The sequence below is a fragment of the Bombus pascuorum genome, chromosome 5, assembly GCF_905332965.1.
Source record: "Bombus pascuorum chromosome 5, iyBomPasc1.1, whole genome shotgun sequence".
Taxonomy (NCBI): domain Eukaryota; kingdom Metazoa; phylum Arthropoda; class Insecta; order Hymenoptera; family Apidae; genus Bombus; species Bombus pascuorum.
Window position 1 is genome coordinate 11,529,268 of NC_083492.1, and position 15,517 is coordinate 11,544,784.

The 15,517-nt window shown below is 31.5% G+C and overlaps 2 protein-coding genes across 5 annotated transcripts; one reads left to right on the forward strand and one right to left on the reverse strand.

Moving 5' to 3' along the window:
- Positions 1–33: 33 nt before the first annotated feature.
- On the forward strand, positions 34–8,319 carry LOC132906719 (protein lap1-like). Of its 4 annotated transcripts, XR_009658032.1 has the most exons (12): positions 36–525; positions 638–804; positions 885–1,020; positions 1,102–1,391; positions 1,461–2,172; positions 2,452–2,642; positions 2,862–2,969; positions 3,217–3,670; positions 3,747–4,573; positions 4,694–4,765; positions 4,838–5,101; positions 5,224–8,319. XR_009658032.1 is itself a non-coding variant. In XM_060959149.1 (11 exons), the coding sequence occupies exons 2-11, from the start codon at positions 649–651 to the stop codon at positions 4,835–4,837; spliced, it is 2,961 nt and encodes a 986-aa protein (XP_060815132.1). In that variant the 5' UTR covers positions 35–525; positions 638–648; the 3' UTR covers positions 4,838–4,914. The 4 variants fall into 4 exon arrangements, 3 of the variants coding, with proteins under 3 accessions (XP_060815131.1, XP_060815132.1, XP_060815130.1); XM_060959149.1 differs by lacking the exon at positions 5,224–8,319 and having other exon boundaries at positions 35–525; positions 4,823–4,914; XM_060959147.1 differs by having other exon boundaries at positions 4,838–8,319.
- Positions 6,662–15,512, reverse strand: LOC132906731 (lipoamide acyltransferase component of branched-chain alpha-keto acid dehydrogenase complex, mitochondrial). Its single transcript, XM_060959190.1, has 5 exons — positions 15,013–15,512; positions 11,226–11,350; positions 10,383–10,926; positions 9,110–9,505; positions 6,662–8,694 (listed from the first exon to the last, which is right to left on the reverse strand). The coding sequence occupies exons 1-5, from the start codon at positions 15,049–15,051 to the stop codon at positions 8,458–8,460; spliced, it is 1,341 nt and encodes a 446-aa protein (XP_060815173.1). The 5' UTR covers positions 15,052–15,512; the 3' UTR covers positions 6,662–8,457.
- Between the last annotated feature and the right edge of the window lie 5 nt (positions 15,513–15,517).

A 15,517-nucleotide genomic window follows, 5' to 3' on the forward strand; every position in this document is an offset into this window, starting at 1 on the left:
AAGGTTTTTCAATAAATGATAAACTGGTATGCGTAAGCTTATTTAACTCTTACAAATGTGTCAAATTGTTGTACCTTCGAGAGGACGGTCTTTGTTGATTTATTGCATCGTGATTTGTTACCATTCTATTGACTTTATAAAAGAATAGAATATGTAGCAAATAAACAGTGAGATATATTCATGAAAGAAATCCTTAAAGAGAAGTATCGAATAACCTACATCTCTTGACATCTAACTAGTGTTGATCAGCGTATCGTTACGTTTTGTGAATTATTCTCATCAGCTTGAGAAAAGAATTTATCGACAAGTGCATCGCGTATCGTAGTATCCGCGATGATGCGGCAAGAAATAACTTTGACAAAGCCGGCACGTAAAAAACCGAACATTGATGCATCGATAGCTGAATGATTTTCAAAAATACCATAGAACAAGAATTTTTAGCGAGTCCTTGTTTTGTTCTCGGATCTATCCTTTACCGTAAATACATCGATGATCTTTTAAAGAATCGTACTTGAAGTGTTATAGGTAATAAAAAATAGGAATCTTTTGATATTTTATGAATCTCCTTGATTATTATTAAAAAATATTACATACTTTTAATAAAAATTGCATATTTTAAGAAAACATTTGTTTATAGGCATACATGAAATGGGTAGTGCTTGGTGGCAGTGTGCTGCATGTTTGAGAACACAAGAAGAAGATATCTGCGAGTTGCATTTGAATAATTGTAATCTTTATGATGTACCACCTGACGTGTTCATTTATGAAAGGACATTAGAGAAATTGTATCTTGATGCCAATAGGGTAAATATAAATATCAATTGATTTCTCATGCTAATCTAAGCTCTTTAGATTTAAGTATGTTCTTCTATATTTTGTTACAGATAAAGGATCTTCCAAGGCCACTGTTTCAGTGCCATGAATTACGAGTACTTTCTCTTAGTGATAATGAAGTCACAACATTACCACCCGCCATAGCATCATTAATTAACTTGGAATATTTAGACCTCAGTAAAAATAGTATGTGTATAAGAGTACTATGTATTCTTGGATTTTGCTTATGTTCAATGTATTCATAATTATTATATTTATTTTTCTTAGGTATTAAAGAGCTACCAGATAGTATAAAAGAGTGTAAAAATCTTCGTTCTATAGATATCAGTGTTAATCCATTTGAACGTTTCCCTGATGCTATTACACATATTGTTGGATTAAGAGAATTGTATATAAATGATGCATATATAGAATATTTACCAGCAAATTTTGGAAGACTTTCAGCTTTGAAAACATTAGAACTTAGGGAAAATAACTTGATGACATTACCAAAGAGTATGAGCCGTTTAATAAATTTGCAAAGACTTGATATTGGTAATAATGATTTCACTGAATTGGTATGTTTATATTTGCCATGATTACTATTTATTAGCCTACATATATTAATGCTAATTTTATTCTTTTAGCCTGAAGTTGTTGGGGATCTTATCAATCTCACTGAATTGTGGATAGATGGTAATGATATTAGACGTGTACCACTCAACATTAATCAGCTTTACCGTTTAAATCATTTTGACTGTACAATGAATGCAATTCATATTATACCATCAGAAGTAGAAGGATGGAGAGATATTTCGATTATGCATCTTTCATCAAATGAAATTTATCAGTTACCAGATTCCCTTTGTTATTTACGTACAATTGTGACTCTTAAAGTTGATGACAATCAATTGAATGCACTGCCAAATGACATTGGACAAATGTCAAGCTTAGAGGAGCTTATAGTTACTAAGAACTTCCTTGAATATTTGCCATCATCAATAGGACTTTTGCGAAAATTACATTGTTTAAATGTAGACAATAATTACTTGAGGTGCCTTCCACCAGAGATTGGAAGTTGCACAGCATTATCATTGCTATCATTGAGATCGAACAATCTAACTCGAGTCCCACCTGAATTGGGACATCTATCCTCTTTAAAAGTACTCAATCTTGTAAACAATTGCATCAAATTTTTGCCTGTTTCTATGTTGAATTTGAGTAATTTGAAAGCATTATGGCTGAGCGACAATCAAAGTCAACCATTAGTGCCATTGCAGCAGGAATTCAATTGTGAAGAGGATATGATGGTGTTAAGTTGCTTTATGCTCCCACAAAAACCACGGCAAGAACTTGAACGTAAGTATTTATATTTGTTTAATAATGTACGCATCAATAATCTAATAAAATTTCGACCATTGTATAGTAGTACACAATTATAATTTTTAATATAATATCTATAAAATGTGGTACATTATTGCTGCTAGTGGATAATGAGGATGAAGATGAAGAATGAAATGGTAAAGTATTTGCGAATAAATCCACTAGTATATGTTAATATTGTTTTCATTTAAACATATTTTGTAACTTTTAGCATAATTAGATGTATAATTATAATTCTGTGTCTTTTGCATACAGAAGTAACACCAGCTGTAGGATTAATTTCAAGTTCGATCGTTGGTACTGGAAAAAGAATATGTTTTGCTGCTGAGGTAGAATCTGAAATCCCTAGACAACTTCATCGAGCACCGACTCCCTACCCTAAAGAGCTGCGCAACCTTGCTAGGCATGCCCGAAATTTGCATCATCAATCAGCGCATGATCAAAGAGTAAGTAGAATTAGAAACACACTTATCCTTTGCTCAATTTCCATTCATCATTTTTTTTATTAATGTGACAACAAAAATTTTAAATCAATATGATATAGAAATAGCACTAAAGAAAGTGGAATCTTCAAATACTATCAATATTTTCGTTATATCTTTTTGTATGCATTTTTGCATAATCAATATCTGAATTACAAGAAAATTGGCAATTGAAACTTGCAGATGCATTTAGAACAGGAGACTATGATCAAAGAAGCTATTATTGCTACAACTACTCTGGACCTTACCTCAAAATCTGGGACCTGTCTTTCACAAAGTTTATTTAATAAGGTATTCATTAGAGAATTATGAAAGAAAGACAATTTATATGATTCCAGAGTATTTATTAGTGATGTTAATAATATCAAAAATTAAAATATATAATAAAAAACAAGTGAAATTGTGAAATCAATTTACAAAAAATATGATTTCAATTTGAACAAAAGTTAAACTAGTATAAAGTGGGATTGGATAGGGACAATATTAAGTCTTCCGTGGGTAAAAAATTAAATCAACTAATTAAAGATTTTTTCTATAGGATTCACACTCATCATTATCACCAATTGAACATTATACATCAAAGGCATGCAAGAATAATAGTTCTACGGATATTGGAACAGAGCAATCTGTTTCAGAAGAATCTTCCGATGAAGCAAACAAGACCGTACTTGCAAAAGAAAAAAGTCCGGATATCCGAGAAGCAAAATATATTCGTAATCCCACGTCTGAGTATCTTTCCAAAACTCCAACAGTAGCAGATTATGTAAATTCTACTTGGAAACCGGATGAGTACTCGAAGGCAAACACAGCAAAAATTGTTGAATCAGACAAATTTATTGAACCCTATAAGACTATGCCTATTGCCGCGAACAACAAAAATACCGATCATGTTCAAGTGTCGAAAGTAAATGAAGTTCCACCCGTCCCGCCACCGTACCATATTGCAGCCGCATTTTCAAAAAAGGCGGCACTTTTTCAGCAATTAAATCAATGTAAGTAATTTCTTGTAATCATTTCTAAAATGATAACACACACACAATACGAATTTTATATTCTGTCATATTATAGCAGCTCCACTAGACTCGGCGACGATGGCTCCTGCACCAATTGATATGAACATATCAAATTCGAAAATATCGCAGGGAACGGAAATACAAAATTATGATGGAGAACCATTTAAAGTTGAAGAGCATTTGTACAATGACAAATATGCGTTGAATAATACAGATTTGACAAACACCTCAAGTAACGATGGAAATATAAATTCTTTTAGTGGCACCAATCAACACACGTTAACAGATTCGATTGATCCGACAGCACAGTCATTAGAAGGAGATCGATCGTTAAAACCAAGTAGAATTCCTATTTTAAAGACGAAACATTTGGAAAGTATGAATTCTATTTCAAATAGCGATCTATCGAACAAATGTACAAATTCTTCTGTTGAAGACTATGAAGCTTCAAAAATATTGAACGCATCGTGTATACCAACATCTCCTATAACTGGGAAAAAATATCGAAGTCCGCTATCTATGCAACCTAAAGTTTTGGATCGACCAAAAAAAATAATAAACGGATCTGTTTCAAATAATAATACTTCCTGTGATAATTTATCCATAAATGCAATAAACTCAAGTCTAGTTACAAATTCGAATATGGAAGGAATTTCAAAAATTTCATCTATCGAAACGACGAATACGAACAGTTCTATGAACATAAAAAATGAAACTAGTTCTGGTCGAAGTACTCCAATTCTAGCAAATAATAAATCTTTAAATGAGGTGACCAATTCTAACATTGATAATTATAAAGTTGCTGGACTGAATGAGTCATTACATTCAGAAAGGAAACCAAGATTTAAATGGATGTTCGGGCCGCACAAAAATGCTAACGTAGTATGTTTCATTTTTTTTCCTTCTTCTTCTTCTTTTTCTTCTTTTTTCTTCTTTTTTTTTTTCTTTTTGAACATAATGTCTTTATGTATATTTTACAATTCATAATTATTGCCTTTATAGTTGCCTGTTCAAGTGAAAAAAAATCCAGGTCTTGGTTTCAGCATTGCCGGCGGAGTGGCAGGCGCAGAAACCGTAAATATTCAAAATTTAAAACAGACGCAATAAAATTTTCTATCTTTTAATCAATAGTTTTACTTATCCTAGGGAATAATTGTGACTAAAGTGAATCCAGATGGTCCAGCACAAGGTACCCTTCGACCAGGAGATAAGATCTTAGAAGTCGATGGTATAGATTTCACTAAATCTGATCATAACAATGCTGTCGCTGTCCTTCGAGCAACCGGAGCAGTAGTATCTATGATGATTAGTCGTCATCAATGACATCCAGTTAGAAAACGCAATGATATCTTCTTTTTATTTTCTGTAACTAGTGATCAGTTTATACACATCAAACTGAATACACTTCACGTAAGTTTTTTTAGTGTATATATTTCTTTAACTAATATTAGTATATACCAATATACTTATAAACACACAAAAAAAAATGGAATTTCCATTTTGTTTCTCCTGAACGCTTGTTTTCATGGTAGTAGATCATATTCCCTTTGATACTGTCAAGCAATTGAATGACTGAAACAGCGTTACCAAAGGTGGGAGTGATGGTATTTATTTGAGGAAAATATTTCTGGCTTCCAGTGGTCACGACTTGTGAACTAAGCTTTTTAAAAACAGAAATAATAACGATTTCGAGGAAGAATTCTATTCTTAGGTTATACCATAGATTAGAAACGCGTTCCCTTGCACAATTTATGATGAGGAAAAGAGTTTGAAATGTGATGTATAAAAAAACTATTTTTAAGAAAAATTTCTTCATGGGCCAATCCACAGCTTACTCATATTATTTGGTTATGTAAGTAGGTAAAATAGGAACTATTTAGTGAACAATCATAAGATGATAAGTTTCTTCCCGAATTTCTATCTTCAAAAGAATGCATATATTTGTGTTGTTTTATGACGTTGATTATATTTGTGTCAACTCACTTGTTCTCTTTGCAGAGAGCTGACAATGTGCCAGAAACAAAATACTATTTATTACTCATATATATTTAAAAAAATATTATATGAAAATGAATATATATTATGCATATATATTATATACAAACATTATCTCTGTCAACTAGGCGAGATTCTTACAGACTCTTCTTTTGTGAGATATCATGTGAAGTACATATTTTGTATATGTAGAAAAATGGTTTTTCTACAAATTTATCCTAATGCATAGACTTTAAAAGCACAAAAAGTTCCATAATTAACTTGCTTGTATTATTTACAGTTCGTATTTAAAAAATGATACACTTTAATTTCATTTGAAAAACATCTGTGAGAATCTTATTAATGTAAAGAAAAAAGAAATGTTCTTCTATGTGCCGTAATTTTATTGGTTATATTTTTAATAGTTTTGATACTATTGGTTTTGATTCTTTTTCTTTTTTCTTCCTTTTTTAATAAAAAGATACTTATTAGAAATATAAATTTACATTTTTCAAACAATTTTATATATTTTTGCTTGCCATTGTTTTTCGTAGGTTTGTTTTATTAGATACTAACAATTCTCTTATCATAAAGTCAGCTGTTAAGTGTTTGATAAAATGAGATCTTTATTGTTATGGTTGTGAATTATTATATTTCATTCATTCTATGTAAAGGAACAAATGTATGTACCTTGTAGGAACTGTTTTCGAACAACAGTTATTAATATGGCATAATAATGCCAAATCATAAGATAAAACACTACTTTTCTATGTTAGTGAAGTTATATTAAAAGAAAAAAGAAAAAAAGAAAGTTATTCATGTAAATGGAGTAGAGCTGTGAGATAAATGTTTAGAAAGGTTGTATGGTGATGTATAGCACAAGTGAACTATTCATGTCAAGTTATGAGTTGTAATATAGTATACTATTTGTATCCCAGAACTTTTATAACAAGATAACAATATTGCACTTCACTTTACCTCGCATATACAAAACAATTACTATGCACATTCTCTTTATTTATACATTTTTTTACATTTGAATTAGTTTCATTAGTTATAAGGACATTTAGAAGAAATGGTTTATGCATTTTTATAGATATGTTTAAGTAAATATGTATTGTTTGATTTTATTGCTTTCTATATTTTCTTGATGTCTTTCAAAGTCGATACAAAATATTTTTTGATATTCATTTTTGTAGTAATTTTTTTAATAACTCGCTTAAAACGATAACGATTACAGTTATATGGTAGCTATACGGTGGAAAACTATACATACGTGCGCTTGTGTATGTTCAGCATAACTTTAAATATATATGAATTGTTCTCTTCTATAATTATCAGAACTTTGAATATCTCAATACATTATTTGAAACTATAACGAAGTACAGAACTTCCAGAATCAAGAATTATAACAAAAAATGTTATATTTACAAAAAGATTTGTTTCGTGAAATACCGGTGATACTTATTCACTGAATAAGAAATACACCTTCTATGGGAAATATGTAGAATTTTGATATATTTTAGAAGTAAACTGACAAAAAGAGCAGATTATTTTTGATTTAGGTATTTTATGAAAGTAATTTTAGATGACTATATACCCAATTCTTAGTAAAAATTATATATGTTTTGATTATTTTTTATGAGTATATGTAGTTCTATAATATATATAGGTATACATAAAAGCAGCTTGATATTTAAATTTTTGAACTAACTATATTATCAATAATAATCTGCATACCTAGTCATATTGGAAAGTAAGAAGTATAATCGAAGGTGGATTATATTTTCGCCTGATAATACTTGTATTTTTATTAATATTTTGTGTATTTTTTTAACATCAATTTTATGTATAAGATTTATAATAGAAAAGAATTATTTATTGTATGCTTTATGTTTCAATAAATATTCTATTTGTTTATATATAACAAATGTACAAACTGGATTTTGCATATGTATTAATACTTTTTTAGCAAGATGTAACATCTCATTTTAAATATTATTTTATGCTCAAATACTCAATTAGTGTCTTCTGCAGCATAAATTGAAACTTTGATTGTCAAAAAAAATTTTGGACCATGAAATGCATATACAATCTTTTCTACTACTCTAACTACTAAACAGACTGACTACTTTTTGAGCAAATATTTAAGTGGCATTTAATGGAATGTACTGATTGTATGGAAAATGTGTGATTAAAAATGCGATACATGAAACTGTATATATAAAAAATTAAAAATATATAAGTGTACAAGTGGTTGTATTCATTATTTAGATCTTCATTGCAATTAATATTTTATTCGATATTAGTTTTTAATAATCTCTTCATTTTATAAGATTAACCAATGCTTTCAATAATTTGATAGAATAATATTCCAATTAAGTCAAAGAAAAAAGTTATTAAAAAGACAACATTAATTAGTACAACCACTTCCTTGACATATTTTTTTGAAATATCTGTTCAAACAATTTGTAGGACAATGTATGATAGATTAAATGTACAAGAAATGCTCACAGTGGTTTCACTGGTCATCATATAATGACTACCATACAGTTGTATGAAACTTTGAATTTGTTAGAAAAAGATATTTTACCTTTCTTAAAAAGTCCTAGTTGGTTGTGCAGCAATAAATAAATTAATATTTACGTACAAAATGTTTAAAAATTTCACTACACTCTACATATCAATCCTTATCGATAATATTCAAGTATGGTATAAAATTTTTTAATCATTCGTAACTTATTAGTTATAAAAAATTCCCATAAAAAACATCCTTACTTCAAAATACATTTTCACGCTCCTATCAATAAAAATAAAGGATTTTCAATGTAATGTTTCCAGAGATTTGAATACTTAGCCATTGTGACGCCATCCACTATTCGATGATCAGCAGCCCAGTTAATGAAAATTATGTTTGCGGCTTCTACGTTTCCTTTATCATCGAAACGTGGTAATTTTTGCACTCTTCCAAACGCGCCGATCACAATTTGTGGAGGAAGAATCACTGGTTTTGTATATGTACCGCCCACCTGTCAATGACGATTGAATTTGTTTTAAATTGTATCTATATCATATGATCAACAAATGGATGTATCGTAAATTGTTTGTTTGAAATTTGTTATATAAACTACTCAGAAGCCAAATTGATCAACTCCACTTCATAAAAATTTCGAAATTTTAGTACTAAAATACATCATAAATGTTTCATTTTTCGGGAAACAAACGATTAATTTTAATCTAATCGATCAATTTGGTTTTGATGTGATTTATATAACGATTGTCTTCGGATTTAAATTCAATTTAGATATAGTTTAAATCTAAATTGAATTCTTTCGATCTTCGAATTATAAAAATATTTTTATAATTCAGTTTGATCATTTAATAATCGATATATTTCAATTCATTACTAATTTAACAGCATTTGGAAATAATTTCTATACTTACGACACCTATGTTTGATAGTGAAAACGTTGTATTCGATAAATCGTTCGGCGGGATCGAAGATTTTCTTCCAAGTTCTTGAAGACGGTTTAATTGCTTCGCGATCTCTATAATATCTAAATCCTGAACATTTTTAATATTCGGTACGATTAAGCCCTCAGGTGTATCCATAGCAATGCCGATGTTATGCCTCTCTTGAATACGCAACGTTTGATTTTTTTCATCAAGCCAGGCGTTTAGCTGTGGCACCTTTTCTAATGCTCTAGATGCGGCTTTTATGAAAAACGGCATCAAGCTTAAAGAAACGCCTTGCTCTTTCACCGAATCCTTCACTTCGTTTCGGTAGTCCATCAGTCTGTTAACGTTACACTCATCGCTGTACACAAAGTGTGGTATACTCTGTAAACATGTGTTGGTTTCGTAAATTTTTCGTAGCGGACTCGTTTAATTACATGTTTATTTTTGGACGTTTATTTGGGGCATGGGATTAACCACGTTAGCACATAGGAGACCGTGTACATGTCATATTTGAACATGAAACATGAAAGGTTGAGTGATGAGACGATTAAAAAGGCCGTATTTTCCGGTTTGAACGGTATTTCGTCTGTCAACGTTGACAGAAAAATCGGGCCGAGTAGATGCTCGTATTCGATCGATCGCTATCAATCATGTGTGTCAACGTCACTTTTAGACGACGCACTTCTGTTGTCGGTATCGTCGTGATTCGCGCATTTCAACTACAGACATAGTACAATGACATTTTTCTGCGCAACGAGACTCGTGCGCTTGTTACTATTATTAAATAAAAAATTTATCTTCTCTTTTCTTGTTATCTATGAAAAGGTTGTCAGGTTATTTAATCCGCAAACCAATTATCGATTAACTGGCCGTTTATTTAGTTACTGCAACCACGTGGACACGCGATAGATAAAATTTTGCTAATCTTGCAATTTATGACTGGTGTGCGTTTTAACCCAAACTACGCTTATTTATTTCGCAGTCTTAATGCGTTCGTTACGGCATTACTTGAACTTCTTTTCATTTTTGCAGAAAATTTATTTTTAATAATAACATGCGAATAACTTAAGGTAGATAATTTATGTTTTTATTTTTGTTTTTTGTGCAGATTTCCCCGAAATAAAATTGAAAATAAACTCGATTAAAATAGAAATAAAATATAATATAATTCAATATAAAAGAAAAAAAGCAAAATATATATCTTCGAAATTTCTGTTTGTGTAATATTTTCTCGAAACGATAGAGAAATCCAGCTTACCAGAGACTGCGTCATCGTTTTCCACATATGCCTGGTATAGCCTTTTATCGGTATCACCGTTTCCGCCGTTGGTTTTTCTTCGACCCTTTTTCTCTCGGAGCTAGTAGACATTTTTTCCAAATGAGCCAATATATCCTCTTTAAGTATTCGATTACCTTTGCCCGTAGAAATGACGTCCTTTAGGTTAATATGATTCTCCATAGCTATTCTTCTGACCGCAGGAGTTGCTAGTGCCTTTTCTAACCCATATTTTACTACGCAGTCTTCCTCGTTGCCATTAACGCTCTGCTTGTGATCGGTTTTTATAGTTTGTTGTTGCGGATGCTGTTTGTCAGAGATCATCGTCTTAACTTCCATGTTCCCATTATCACCGTCTAGTTCGATGTCCAGCAATGAATCTCCTATCAGAGCTACGTCGTCCACCTTGTAGTGCAAAGCTTTAATTAATCCGTCGTAACGGCTGGTAATCGTCACAGATGCTTTGTCGCTTTGAACCTCACAAATGTTATCGAATTGAGACACCCGGTCGCCTGGTTTCACGAACCTATGCATTCGAATGTACCAAGTCAGAATTTAATTATCTTTACGGTACATTAGATCGAAACGCAGTGTTATCGACTGACATGTATTATGTATATATGTATGTTAGGATTAGTTTATGTATTCTCATGTAAATGCAATTTTTTCATTTTTTTTCTTTTCAATAATATACTCTATATATATAATATATTCTGTAATACATTATTAAAAGAGAATCTGATGTCAGTGGAGGGGGAAAATGATCGGCAATTGCGGAAGCTTCTTGTGTATGATGGTTAACGGTAAATTCTTTGTTTTGCTCACCACTCTTTTATCGTGACGTCTCGAATTCCTTCTCCGATATCCGATAGTTTGAAGGGGACGACGGTTCCGTAGCGAAAGCAGCTTACGGAGAAGAATCGACATTTTTGATCGCGTACATTTCTACCCTAAATAAACATAGATTTTTCTTTGTATACTCGTCACCAATAACTTAGAAATCCTTGCTTCTGTCTGGAAGATTTCGTCCATCCTTTATTTTAAATTTTATATTAGAAGTATCGAGACGAGAAAATTGCATATCAAATATTTAGATTGAAACATCGACTTTTAAAAAATATAACGTCACACTTTAAATTTTGAGCGTTAAAATGGAAATTTATCGATTATCGATATGTGATTAATTTAATTACGATTGTACAATCGATTTGTGCGATGTGTCGGTAGCCATTTTTAGTTTGTTTTGACTTATGTGAAAGTATCGGATATAATAATATACATACGTGCAAATTGTGCAATTAATTGTGAAAGTATAATATAAAAGAATGTGGAATTTGAACGCCTGGAACGGCTACTTGGCCTTCGTCACCCTTGGTTGTGGCAAGAGACAGCGTCAACGCTTGAGGGTACCATAAATTAAGCCCTCTTTTTGTGTGGTGCCGTGGGCTAGCGGACCCTAATGTTTTGCGACTGCGATGTCTAGTATACATGCGCGAACGAAACCGACTATTTTGCACGTTCCCTACCATCCTGAATAAACACAGTATCTCGAATAAATCGAGATACGTTTATATGAATGATAGATTATATTCTCTTGAAATTTGCTTACAATAATATCTTATGAGTCTTTCTTGAAAAATTTAAATCGATGTTCGAATTGAATCGATTAATATCCTGTGATAATATTTTCTTAAGTTCAATCTCAATTGAGTTAAAAGAATAATGTAATCAGAAGAATGATGAGTGTGATTAGTGAACTATACAATTTATCATATTTGTTGACATCATGATATATATATAAAAAAAACTATATCATGACGTATGTCAAGCATTTGTAATAACCTAACCCCAGTCAATTATTCATCGAGGCAATTGCCTTTTTGGCGGGAAAACATTGCCCAATCACTGTACGCATTCCGTAGAAGCTGTCCAATTAAAACAATTCTTTTTTAAATTTTTACGATTACGTAATTATAGGATAGTTTCTATTGGATTAATTAGATTAAATACTCAATTCGATATTTGAGAGGAAATCAAAATGCATAGAAACCAAACCGGAAGTCTCTTATAATTCCATATCAATTCCGTTCCGTATTCGGGTACAAAACGCAGACGCTTTCACCAACTTTGATCAGACGAGTAGGTCACGTGTTAATTTCATTTATTGCGTCGCGGCTAAGTGTTTACTGCTTTACTGTATAATTTGTCCGAAGACCGCAAAATGGACTGTATCGTAAGTGGTGACGTTCTCTAGTAGAACATATATATTGGCTCTTTAAAGTTTGAACAATCCGAATATAAACGGCACATAACAAGATTGCTAACCAATCCTGCGTTATGCCGATTAAACACATTGGATGATACGATATACGAAATATTTGCAGTTTCGTGTGTTCTTTAAATATACCCTCTGATTTGTTTAATGCATTCCATGTCGTGCCGATTTACTACGATTTGTCACCGGTCACATATTAAAGATACAACCTTGGAACGGTTGTAAACGACTCATAGTATGATAAAAATGAAGAAATTCTAAAAGACTTAAAAATTCCAACAGTGTAGGAGGAGACCGGGAACTTTGCAAAAAAGGTACGACAATAGTATTGCAGTGCATCCGAACCAATTAACAGCGAAAGTGTACGAAGCTTACACTAGTAGAAGACTAAAGAGGAAACATTCGTGTGACCTAATTCCAATATAGAACTATTAGTATCATTATTGTAATATATATGTACATGTCTATATGTATATGTATATATACCTCTATATATGTATATAAATGATATGTGTGTGTATATACGTACGTATATTGACAATTTGTAATGGCATCTTAATGGAGATGACCATTCAAGTGCCAGCAATCCCAACGGCTACCGTAATCTGTCAAATGTTTTCTCAGACAGATTGCAGTAAAAAATATGGAAAATATAAAAAAAGTGTTGTCACCGGTGACTCATGTAGAATATGTTCATTATATTTATAAAATAAATCGTGTTCTATAATAGTTACAAAATTACAAAAACTATTATTATACAGAAAGATGTATAAAAAATCGGAATATATAGTAGTTCGAAAGTATTTAAACACTTCTAGAAATATTTTGTAAATGTAAATGTAACATTGTAATGAGACTCGACCATCGTGATTATATTAGTAAAGTTAGGAACACATTTGAAAATATGAATGAAAGCTAAAAGAATTAGCGTAAGTATATATTTCACAGAAATCGCAAAAGTATTTAAACAATCAATTGTCGATTATATTAATAAGTGTTAAAATTTAGTAGGAGAATCTTTAATATCAATTATATATATTTATATATAATTAGGATATTTATATCAGAAGGTTGCTGCGTGTTCAGATCACGTCGGAGTCACCAATGTAGAGGACTTGTAGATGATTGGTAGTTAGAATAACGAGAATTTGCTGTTGCAACCCGTCAATTATATTTAAATTAAATAAATAAATAAATATAAATAATGTCGTTGAGACGCTCGTGCAGTGTATAAGTCGCTGATAAATACTCGATATATGCTCGGTAGATACTCGTAAATACTGCTCGACAACTCTAGATAACTCGTCGATAACTCGATAGATAACTCACTCGCTTGCGATCGCGTCGGTTTATTTATACTGGTCGGGGGAGAGTCGGAAAATTCAAATTCGTCTTTATTCGACGGTTGCACGTAGCTGCGACATTATTTTGCCCGGAGTTTATTTATTCTTACATTACGTGTATCTTAACGATTTTGCTCTTCTGGTGTATTATGAGAACTTGTTTCTATTCGAAATGCCATGGATAAATATGATTATTTAAATATTTTAAAGTAAAAGTGAGGAAAAATGAAATTTAGAGCAAGATTATTATTTTCAACAGGATAATGATCCGACACACAAAGTTTACATTGCTAAGCAATGGATGATTGTTAATACACTGTATATATCAACGATTCCCTCACAATCCCCAGACCTCAGTCTTATCGAATATCTTTAGTTTGGATTTAAAGAAAGCATTAAAACCCATCATATTACTTCTAAGCAAGTTCTGGAGAAAGTACTCAAAAGTTCAACAGTCACAAAAAGGTTAGTATATTCAATGCCAAGAAATTTTATACGAAGATCTTATAGAACAATACTTTTGTGTCGTACTCTGTATGTTTGTAGTAAATATTTTGTAACTTTTATACCTATACATTTTTAGATTGATTTCAAATACATACCAATATAATTACGACAGCTGTGTCTGTCAAATTTTGTGCCAATCAAATTTTAAAATGTTCTATATAATACGTACAATATACACATAGAAGTTTTCTATGATAAATGTTCAAATATTTTTGTGAGCAATTGTACGTATATTATATGTATGTATATCGTAATGATTATGCACGTAGTGACCAGTGACGTAGGCATTTTAAGCGCGATAAGCTCTTATCCTTTTCGTCGAGTAAACGTGAGTGTCAGATTATATTGTATGAACACGCAGACGAAAATTACCGAGAATAACCGAGATTGCACGATCGCATCCGCTACGATCTCCATGGAATATAATTAGTGATTTCTTATGAAATTGTTTACCACTTATTGTTTTAAATGAATAATGTCCCCTTACCAGCAGTGCCGTGACTGTCAGTCTCCAGGTTAAGGCCATTGTAAACAATCTTCACCGTTTCGAGAGCAATCGAAATTTCCTTTCGAAAGATGTTTCAGCTGCCGAAAAAGCGTGCAGTTGTTGATAATGACACAGTTGTACTGGCATGTAGATCCTTCACAATGTTATCGTCTGTCTTCGGTAGTAGTCTTCGAAATATGTTTTCGTTCGCGTGTTCGAAAGAAGTTACGCAACGTATGAGTAGTACCGATGAAGAACAATTGTTTCGTTAAAAATTATGTTGTATTGCGTTTCTCCACTGTACAATTGTTGAAAGTTTGAACTTGTTTCGACTCCTTTCGTGTTTCTGTTCTTCGTCGATGAAGTTTGAAACTATAATTCATCGAAGAAGATGTATTTGGTATTTTATACAAATTTAATGGTATTTAAATATAATGCACATCGAATTTTCATACTGAAATGAGGAGATAATCAATGCTTATATTTTGAAATATAATTATTACTT

Excerpts from the sequence above, each read along its gene's own strand:
- LOC132906719 (XM_060959147.1), top strand. The coding sequence starts at position 649 with ATGGGTAGTGCTTGGTGGCAGTGTGCTGCATGTTTGAGAACACAAGAA. Across the intron at positions 2,173-2,451 it reads ACCACGGCAAGAACTTGAAC|AAGTAACACCAGCTGTAGGA; the intron begins GTAAGTATTTAT and ends TTTTGCATACAG. Across the intron at positions 3,671-3,746 it reads TTTTCAGCAATTAAATCAAT|CAGCTCCACTAGACTCGGCG; the intron begins GTAAGTAATTTC and ends GTCATATTATAG.
- LOC132906731 (XM_060959190.1), bottom strand. The coding sequence starts at position 15,051 with ATGGCCTTAACCTGGAGACTGACAGTCACGGCACTGCTG. Across the intron at positions 9,506-10,382 it reads AAACGATGACGCAGTCTCTG|AGTATACCACACTTTGTGTA; the intron begins GTAAGCTGGATT and ends ACATGTTTACAG. Across the intron at positions 8,695-9,109 it reads CACTATCAAACATAGGTGTC|GTGGGCGGTACATATACAAA; the intron begins GTAAGTATAGAA and ends CGTCATTGACAG.